This window comes from Sinocyclocheilus grahami, unplaced genomic scaffold, assembly GCF_001515645.1.
Source record: "Sinocyclocheilus grahami isolate Dianchi unplaced genomic scaffold, SAMN03320097.WGS_v1.1 scaffold3.1, whole genome shotgun sequence".
Lineage (NCBI taxonomy): Eukaryota > Metazoa > Chordata > Actinopteri > Cypriniformes > Cyprinidae > Sinocyclocheilus > Sinocyclocheilus grahami.
Genome location: NW_015505182.1, coordinates 376,734 through 387,384, shown reverse-complemented (window position 1 = coordinate 387,384; position 10,651 = coordinate 376,734). Strand labels below are relative to the sequence as shown.

Sequence of the window (10,651 nt, the reverse complement as noted above, 5' to 3'; positions counted from 1 at the left end):
CCCCCCCCCCCCCCCCCCCCTTAAATATTAAAAAGACTAGTCTGGATGATGTGTGTATCACTCTGGTTCCATTTGTGTATCCTTTGTTGCCATTTTGTTGCATTATTTGAATTCTTCTACATTCTAAAGCATAAATTTGAGAAGATAACATAACATGCTGTTGTACATGAAAGTAGAGCCATCTGTATGGCACATGCACATATGCTTTTCTCCTGTATGTATGCAAAGATGTTAGTGCCAGAACTTCAGAGCACACTTTACCCATGAGGCCTACCAGTGTACTACCAGTCCTGGTGTACAATGATGTGTGAATGAGGTGGTAATGGAATAGGAAATGGAAATGACCTTACCTCATGTCACCACTTGATATATTACTGAGATTTCAAAGGGGTTTGAATAAATGCTTGATATCTTTCTGAGAACCTGTGAAACCCCATGGGCATAAAGGTAGATCAAGAGAATGGTTGTTTTTGCACATCATTCCAAAAAAAAAAAGTTACATTTATGCAATATATCAATTTTTGTTGTTGTTGTGGCTTCCTGTGCTTTTAAATCTCACATAAGGCAGATGGGGCAGTTTTTCATAAGACAAGACCCCATTAAAAGCAAAATTCTGCATTTATACTGATCCTGTTGAGAGCCAGATGGGTTTTGCGATGTTCTGGCCTGTTTTGCCTGCCTCCCTTGTTTTGAACCTAAAATGTTTGCGAGAAGGCAGCCAGAGTGTCTGATAAGATGGACGGAGTGTCATTGAGGAATGTGCAATGATACGGCATGGACACTGTGACAGCATTGTCTGTATATCAGCTTGAGCATTTTAGAAAACAAGTGGCCACATTGCAAGCACTAATAGGACATGCATGGCTATCAGACGCCAGGATGAGTTATGAGGACAGTCTTCATTAGAAGTTTGTTTTGGGAATGAAGAGCTGGGACAGAGGCCTTATATGTGAAAATTGCAACCACTTCTAGGAATCAGAGATGGACGTAAAGTTACAGTTCAGCAAAAAAATTTTTTTTTACTTGTGTCATCATTTATGTTCCAAATCCGAATAATTTTTGTCATATTACATATTAGGCAAGATGTTCATGATTCTCTTTTCCATATAATGATAGTAAATAGTAACCAGGAGCAAAAAGTAACTAAAAACAGTAAATGAGTACATGCATGAACATGAATTTTTCTGAGAATTTTTCCTTTAACTAGGACTGAGTATGTGAGGAGTAAGGGAGTAAAAAAAAACTTTGTAGAGCTGGTTCTCACTGACTTGTACACAGCTGATAAACCAGTAGAAGACTGATAAAATGGTAACATCCATTATTGTATCAATCTGCACAGTTGTAAATAAACTGTGCTTTGACCTTGGAATTCTTGAAGGGCCAGAATACTTGTTGCCAAAACTCATTAGCTTATAAACCTACATATTAGGCAAGATGTTCATGATTCTCTTTTCCATATAATGATAGTAAATAGTAACCAGGAGCAAAAAGTAACTAAAAACAGTAAATGAGTACATGCATGAACATGAATTTTTCTGAGAATTTTTCCTTTAACTAGGACTGAGTATGTGAGGAGTAAGGGAGTAAAAAAAACTTTGTAGAGCTGGTTCTCACTGACTTGTACACAGCTGATAAACCAGTAGAAGACTGATAAAATGGTAACATCCATTATTGTATCAATCTGCACAGTTGTAAATAAACTGTGCTTTGACCTTGGAATTCTTGAAGGGCCAGAATACTTGTTGCCAAAACTCATTAGCTTATAAACTGTAGCTAGTATTGGCTTGTAGTTATGGAGCAATCCTTAGAAACATTACATCCTGTTAAGCACAAGTCAGCCCATTCTGATCCAATAATTACAAATGAATGAAATAACCACTGTATGATTATAACTGAACATTGCAGGCCAAAAAAAATTAAAATACAACACATTACAATAATTATTAGGTGTGTGGCCTAACATTAATAATAATCCCTAGGGGTGTCAGTGTTTCCCCTGCCATTATATTAGGGGTACAAATAATTGTATGATTATTTTTAAGGAATAATCATACAATATTTCTTCAATGTTTTAATTGTAATATTAAATTACCTTTATTTTCCAGAAAATAACATTTCTTTCATTTTCATTAGGCTACTTAAAAGATAGATTAAATGAATGTTTTATGCCTTAAAAAATGTAAATACACAACACAGAATTTCTGAGCAAAAAATCATAAGGCTATTGTAAGAATAAATGATACTTGTTTTTATGCTTTCAAATAATTAAACATGCTAAAACAGAATTTGGTAACAATAAAACATAAGGTTGTAAAAAAATAAAACATTTAATAGAGCCCTAAACATGTAATATTTGTTAAACATTTAATAAATTGATGTTAAATTGTTTAAGTTTCATGATTTTAATTAATTAGACATGCTTTTTGATTAAGAAAATGTAATTTAACCATTAAAAAGGAGTCCAGAAAAATAAAAAATATATATATTTGTTTTTCCCCCAAGCCGTAAACCGAGGGGAAACTTGGGTGTCATTCAACAAACATTTTTTTTTCTTTCATTATGACTGACCTTCTACTATGACTACAGAAATCTCATTGACTAAGACAATGCAATTATACAGGTTAAAAGCTTTCATTAAGCAAATGAGACCTAAGTAAAGTTAAGGGAAAATAACCAAGAATGGCTAAGAATTTATTTGCATGATCTGTCAGTGTTGTTTTAGTGCCTGAATCACTAAATTATGCAAATCAGGAGCTGACGAACAAATGGCCAAAATTAATGCTGAATGCAATTTTGGAATATAGTGTACATTATTTGGGCTACTTTTATGCCTTTTGTTCTTTTGTCATTTTAGGTACTAGACAACTCCTGGTCACAGTTCACATTTATTGTATGGAAAAGAACATTCCGCAAAAAAGAACATTCTTCTTTGTGTGTTCCACAGAAGAAAAAGTCATACAGGCTTGGAACGACCATAGAGTGAGTTGATTGACATATTTTTGCTATTTTTTACTATCCCTTTAACTAGGGCTGGGTAAATGAGGTAATAATAGTGCAAACATAGCTGAAAAGTTTCACCAGGTAACTAGCATTGCATTTACTGAATAAGATATTCTCAATAACTTTAATATTTTCCTGGAAGACATATTTGAGTTAAAATAATGGAAATTACTTAATTTACATATTGTACACTGTACTGTTTCTGAACATTTAGTACATAAGACCCAGGTTTTTATGCTCAAATACTGCTAAAGTGGTGATATTCACCCCTTTATATCTCAACTTTAACGTCAAAACTGGCAAACGTTAGCTTGTCTTATCACCTGTTCACTTCAACATTTAGCAGACAGTCTGAGGATGAAGAGTTTGGACAGGACATGATTACACTCCCGCAAACCTATGATAATGGATTGCTGAGAAGCCCTAGCACGGCATAGTCCATCCAAACCTCAGATGAATTGCCCTACTTCACCATGTTATATAACATTCTGCAGCCCATTAGCACTGAATCAGTGGCCCTCGTGTTCACTTCCACCATCGGGTTGATAGTACAAAGCAATCCAGGAGTAAGAACTTTGTTTTGTTAACCCATGATGAATAAGTGTCAGGAGGCCACAGAAAGGGTTAAAGCATGGACCGCCGCTCCAATCAGAGTAAATGATTAGAGTAGAAACAGAACTGCAGAAATGAGGGAGCATGCAGGGGCTGTGCTGTGGGGGGATTTGTAGAGGAGAGCGAGAGAGAGAGTGAGAGCGAAGGAGAGAGAGAATGCCACTGTGCTTAAATCCAGCTGGCTGCCTCCCTGGGAATGTAATCCATATGTGAGCGCGAGTTCAGCTGCAGGAAAAAGAAAAGATATTACCCGCAAAGAAGCGATTGTTTCTGCTTTTCTTGTTTAAATTCCACTCATTCTGGCCCCTGGACCTTGGCTCTGGTTCAACAGCCGACACAAAAAGAGAGGTATAGTGTGGAGAAGGACAAAGTGAGAGTTGAGAGAAAGTTGGAGAGGATAAAAACGAAGGCGAAAGGAGCAGTAGAGAACAATATACCGATTTGGGATCCGATAGAAGAATGAAAGAGGACACGCCGGAGAAAGGCGTAGTGAGGTAGGTCATCTAAAGTTTTGGTTTTGTTTTCTATTTAATGCCAGTGGTGCAGAGGTTGTACTTTGTGCTAGGCTTTTTGGACAATGTCTGGTTTCTTTTGATGTTATTAGATAACCAGTTGGATTCTGAATGTGTCCCATACCAGTATAGTTTATTTGCTCAGTGCTTTGTGTTTTTGTATGTTAGCTGAAGCATTTTATCCTTGAATAGCTTTCTTTAAATAGCTTTTCTTTTACTGTGATCACCTGAGATTATTTTTGTTGCATGGACACTCCCTTCAGTAGTCCCTGCTGGAAAGTCCCAGCCTGGACCAGCTAACATGCTTTAAAACACAAGTACCAGCTTAAGTTGTGTCTTCTTGAACCTGGTGGAAGAAGTTGCACACTCACAATGAGTTTCTATTGTTTGATGCTAAGAAGGTTATCAGGTTTAAGAGCCCCCACCTATCCCTAACCCTTCACCTGCTTGTAAAACATTATCAATAATGGCTCACTTCTATGTTTAATGGAAATGGAGATTTTCCTCATTGTTCCCAGACGGGGAAAGTGTGTAAAGGGAGAGTTTTGCAGATGTGAACAAGAACCTCCAAGTCCTGATTACTCTTGGGAAACACAGGGCAGGCCGGGGTGTTTTGACTGGAAGAATTTTCCTCACTTAAACACAGTAAAGTTAAAAGCGTGAAAGTGCTGTCAGGCAAGAGCAACAACTTAGAACAATAATTCTAGTGGTGCCGAAATAAAGCCTAGTAAAGACTCTGTGTTTCTAAACAGTCTGTGTGTCATGCAGGACATTTTGTCTCCGAGTTGAGAAGAACCCCAGAAATCAAAGTTCAACAACTGGAGAGGTTCAGAATTCTCTACTAGGAGTGACCAATCCTGTTCTTAGAGGGTCAATGTCTTGCAGAGTTTAGCTGCAATCTGCCCAAAACACACTTGCCTAGAAGATTCTAGTAATCCCGAAGACCTTTATTTGCTGACTCAGGTGTGTTTGATTAGGATTGGAGCTAAACTCTGCAGGATTGTGGCCCTGTAGGAATAGGATTGGACATCCCTGTGCTATACTTTTGTTTGTCCTATCATGCCACAAGAGGAATGCATCCCTTGACTACACAGGTTGCCAGTTCTCTTACACCTAAGTAAACGTGTGCTGACTGTGTTTGTAAGGGTGGAAAGACCAGCATTCCCTGAAGCTCAGTGGTCAGCAAGACTTAAGAGGTATTGTTGGGAATTTGTTTTGATTTGAAATGGTCTAGTGTTAGCACAAGACATCCTATTTGTTGTAAGATTGCAGCAAACCCTTACCCAAGAGGACATATGTGAGGGAAAAAAGTGTGTTTTGCCCATTGGAGGTGCTATTATGCTCAGGAATGTTCTGGGAACGCCCCTCTCCTGCTGGTGTGAGTGTGTGCAAGAGACTACGTCACAGAAAAAAATGAAAAATTCAAGTGGTTTGAAATGCTGCTTGAGGCTTCAGGAGTGTCAGGAACATATCGTTTCAATGTATCGTACTTGTCTAAATGCCATCACCCACAAGGTGCGTAACACATATTGCAGTCTTATCAACATACAGTATATCATGTGAAATGTGGACATGCCGTCCTTAACCAGTATAAAACAAAAAGTAATGCCTGTTTGAGTCCAGGTGTGTCATCATCTCTCATGTTCCACTGCAGTCTTACTATATTACAGTTGTACTGTAGCTTGGCCTAGTTCTTCTCTGACCTGACACAGGAACAGATGCACAAATAGGACTTCTGCTGTATGGCCCAAGACCAATCTGATTGGCTTGCGTGTGAACTAGGCTGCAATGTCACTTGCCTGCGGAGCAGTTTGACCTTTTCCAGCTTTCCTAGTTGAGTTCTAAGTCCCTTCTACTGTGTAATGACATGACAGTACTGATCTCAAATCTGCATGAAATGCAGATGAAAACATTGCTGCTACAGCCATGCACTAACTGACTGACATCTTTAGCCATTTTGTTGCTTCTCATTCTGTTTTCTGACCATGCCACAAGGAACATTGTGTTTTTAAAGGGGTCATAAACTGCCTTTGGTTTTTATTTTTTTTATTTTATACTGTTCTCTGATGTCCACTTATAATGTTATCAAGATTTTTACGTTAAAAAAACAATAATTCAGAAGTAATAGGCTATTTTCTGTCCTGTTTTTAACCCCTCTCATCAGAACGCTGCGTTTGAATAGACGTGGTGGATTGTAGACTCGGAAGTAAACACCCACTGCTATGATTGGCTGACAGTTGGGCATGTTTTACATCCTTCATAGATGGATGCTGCTGTGATTTAGGTTAAAAATGCATAAACTCTCGGTACATATTAAACAATCTGTAATGACAGACAAAGCAATAGTGAGCACGTAATGAAAACAGTTACTCACACTTATGTGGTGCGACATCGTATCCAATCAGTACATCACCGTCTTTTAGTTTCAGTCTTTCTGAAAACCCTGCATCGAATTGTGCCTTGTTTGTAAACGAATCCGCAGTAAAATGAAGTGAACAAAGGACCAAGTTCTTACTGACGTGGTCTGGCGCTTCATTAAAAATAAAGTTAATCAAATTAAGGTTATCATTAGACCTGCATTTGCCGCTCTCGTCATTTACCTACTACATGCGCAAATTGTTGGGCGGGGCTAAACAGGCAGTGATGTAGAAGCAGGTGTTGATGATCTTCTGCAGAGGCGGTGTTTAGCCACACTGTTATGTCATAAAGTGGCACATTCCAAAACCTGTGGTTTTGGCAGATTGGCTTCAATATTAGCTGTTTTTAGACTAGCAAGAAAGTTTTGAGTTCTGAAACTTATAGAATGTTTTTATAGCACAATGACCTTCATGACCCCTTTAAGATGGAATCTTTAATCTTTTGTAAATGTCGCCTGAGAAACTTGTCTGTTCAGGGTAAGGTGAACCTGAAACCAGCCTGATTATACAGGGATTCATTAGGTGACTAGTCATTCAGGGAGCCCACCAACTAGTTGTTTTTGCACAACTTTAATTGAGTTTTCATTACAGGTTTTCTCAAAGAAGCAACTTCAACTCTGTCATATTTGTGACCCTGGACCACAAAACCAGTCTTAATTCGCTGGGGTATATTTGTAGCAATAGCCAAAAAAACATTGTATGTGTCAAAATTATCGATTTTTCTTTTATGCCAAAAATCATTAGGATATTAAGTAAAGATCATGTTCCATGAAGATATTTTGTAAATTTCACCATAAATATATCAAAACTTAATTTTTGATTAGTAATATGCATTGCTAAGAACGTCATATGGACAACTTTAAAGGCGATTTTCTCAGTATTTAGATTTTTATACACCCAAATAGTTGTATCTCGGCCAAATATTGTCCTATCCTAACAAACCATACATCAATGGAAAGCTTATTTATTCAGTTTTCGGTTAATGTATAAATCCCTATTTTAAAAAATTGACCCTTATGACTGGTTTTATGGTCCAGAGTCACATTTCACGCAGATCCCATCAGACTCCCTCTGATAGTTGAGTGAATTCTTGTTTTGTCAACGTTTGATTTGTGCTATACACCGGGAGCATGTTAATTACTTAACACTGCATCCAGAATTGCACGTAATTGAATGAAAAAGTTGTTCAAACTAAAAATACATCTATATGTGTTAATTTCATGCTTTTGGAATGGAAACTTAATTAGCACTTGTTTCCAGAGCTCAGTTTGATATAGATGTCATCACCAAGGGAACATTAGTTTTGAACATTAGTGTGTAAATAGAATCGGGTGCTACGCTTCTGCAAATCACTTACCACACTCTAACTTTCATACTAAAATGTACCATGGTAACTATAGTTTCTCTCAGAATCTTGTAGTTATCGCAGTTGCTGTTAATTCATTTAAACTGTGGTAACTTGTTATTATTAGCCACTACTGTCTTAAAATGAAGGTATCAGAAAGCTTTGTACATCGTTTGAAGGAAATTACATTTTAATGCATTATAGTTCCACAGTAGTAACAATAAGTAGTAACTACAGGATTTTGGCAGCTACCATGTTAAATATTTTGTGAGGGATGTCTTGTGTGCTTGTTATTCACATGATTCATTGATCTTAGTGTTTTTTTTTTTTTGACTCAAACAAGTTCTTATGAGCCCTAGTTAACCTGGAACATTACTATTTCTAGTATTGACTCGGGTTAGTTTGTGCTGTTGAGCTGCATTTAATCTATTTAAGTTTCTTCACAGTCAAATACATTTTCTTTGTGTTATCAGCAGTTTCTATTTAGCCTCAGCTCTAGAGAGAGAATGCTTTGTGTTAGCACAAAGAGGAAATTATGTGAAATAATTATCAAGGCCGTGGATGTATTTGAATCCTTTTTAACTGAATACCGCGGCACATTTCCTGCTCTTATCTGTAAATTATTATAGATTATATAATTATTATAGAAACATATGTGCATGAGATTTGGATCTGAATAAATGAAGCATAACTATTATTTCTTATAGTATTCTAGTATTAAAAATTGATTATTTTTTAATAAATCACCAGTTTTTAATATTAGCATTTAGTGCATTGCACATGTACCAAAAATGACACAAAAGATCCTCAAAACGAAGTAAAATGATTAAAATGCATTTTCTCGCCTATGTGTTTAATAGTAAACACATTTAATAAATGTGTTTAATATTTAATCTATCTATGATATTAAGACATTGTTAATGATAAAGAAATGAAAATATACTGTACTGACTACAAGCATCACCCTGGTAGATGAAATGGGTTTTTCGAAAAACAAAAGTGGCAAGTTACTTGCAATCGAATTTGGAAGGAATGGGACTTTTTATGAACCAAATAAACCATTGCTTTACCACATTTGGTCCCAAATGCATTTTAAAAACTGCGCTCAACCACATAGCTGTCACCTTTGGCTACAGGAACCTAACAATATTGTTTGATCAAACTAAATTGTTTTTATTGATAGTTTGCCTTTGTTTCAGTTTGGCAAATCTAATTTAAACCCAGTATTAACTGGCTTGTTGAGTTCTTTATGTGCACTTCAGACACCCCATGCAGTGTCACTGTTGTTTTGTGATTTTGAAATCTGGATTCCTCTGAAGTTGTAATTGTGTTTGTCTGTCTGAGATGCAGGTCAAAGGACACATTCCTTGTATGAAGTTGTGGTGGCGTATATGTACTTACATTATTTGCCTTAACCCCAGTCTCAGTCTTAAGCCATGTCTTGTGGTTGGGGATTTGCTAACTCCCTTGTGTTCCTAAAAGGATATTGCCTCATTCTTAATCTCTTGTCTCAAGAGTATACAAGGTCCTTGATGGACCCTAGTTAAGTTGAAGGATCCTGCAACTCACAAGAGGTTACAAGAGGACTAATGAGAACATTTTACCAAAACAAATCTGTTACATTTTAGCTTAACCCTAATGTCCTAAACTTTTCCCTCTAATCTTATCCTAGTTTTATTTTTTCCAAAAGTTTTTTTTAATTATTATTATTTTTATCTATTTTGACAGTATTACACGTATAGTCTGGACGTTTTAAAATGCCCATTGGACATTATTGTAAAAACATTACTATCTATTTATTGATTGATTGATTGCAGCATAGTGTTCAAATGTTGCTTGTGTCCAAATGTGTTTGACATTAGTTGAATCACCAACAATAATTTTAAACTTGCTTTGAATTTTAATAGGATACTGTAAATTATTTTATGCAGGTATTATTGTAAGTAGACAACAATGAAAAGGGAAACTGATACAGACAGGCACACTTATATACAAGTTTTACTTTTAGGTATTGTATTCGATATCTTTGTTTTAGCCTAAACACCTTAATATTCAGCTGTGGTATTATACAAGGACACATAAATTGATCAGAAGTGACTGTAAAAACATTTTTAATATTACAAGATATTTCTAATGTAAATAATCCTGTTCTTTTGAACTTTCTATCCATCCTGATAAAATAACAACGGCACTGTTTCTAAAATTTATAATAATAATGGTAATAAGTAGGGATGCACCGATACCGATACTGGTATCGGTATCGGGCCCGATAGTGGTCTCCTGTACTCATACTCGTACTCGTTAAAATGCCCCAAACCAAACGCCGATACCACACAGCATGTGATCAGAGCCATATTCAGACAATGAAACACTGACAACAGAACAACAGACAGCAGAAAGGAGTTAAGGATGTCTACTACGAAGTATATGTATGCAATGAATATAATGTTAAACATTCAGTATTAACGCCTGTATAGCTGATGTGCGCGAACTGATAAACAAAGCACCCTGAGTGGATTGAGCGTGCGGCGGCGCAGATGCGCGAGCTTGTCGAGTGAATATACCTTTCTCACAGACATCACTGGAAAGTTTGTAGTTCGGTCGGATACGTCAAAAACAAGTAAGTAAAACAATGCACAAGTTACTTAACGGTAGGGAGGGAGAGAGAGAGAGAGAGAGAGCGAGAGAGAGAGCACGCACTTCTGTTGTGTGATCTTTGATGTTCACTCACTTAGCACACACATCATTTGGATTAAAACTAAATC

At 36.7% G+C, this 10,651-nt stretch overlaps 1 protein-coding gene across 8 annotated transcripts in view; it reads left to right on the top strand.

The window, feature by feature from the left end:
* plekha6 (pleckstrin homology domain containing, family A member 6) overlaps window positions 1-10,651 on the top strand; it is a 104,960-nt gene that overhangs the window by 31,334 nt on the left and 62,975 nt on the right. For 2 of the 8 annotated variants that reach the window (XM_016240740.1, XM_016240514.1), the window contains exon 1: window positions 3,730-4,106. The exons of 1 other annotated variant lie outside the window; for it this stretch is intronic. In XM_016240740.1, the coding sequence (XP_016096226.1) occupies window positions 4,072-4,106 (35 nt within the window). In that variant the 5' untranslated portion in view covers window positions 3,730-4,071. Of the gene's footprint in view, window positions 1-3,697; window positions 4,107-10,651 lie in introns of those variants that run through there. 5 more of the 8 variants (XM_016240452.1, XM_016240304.1, XM_016240378.1 and 2 more) reach the window with 5 other exon arrangements.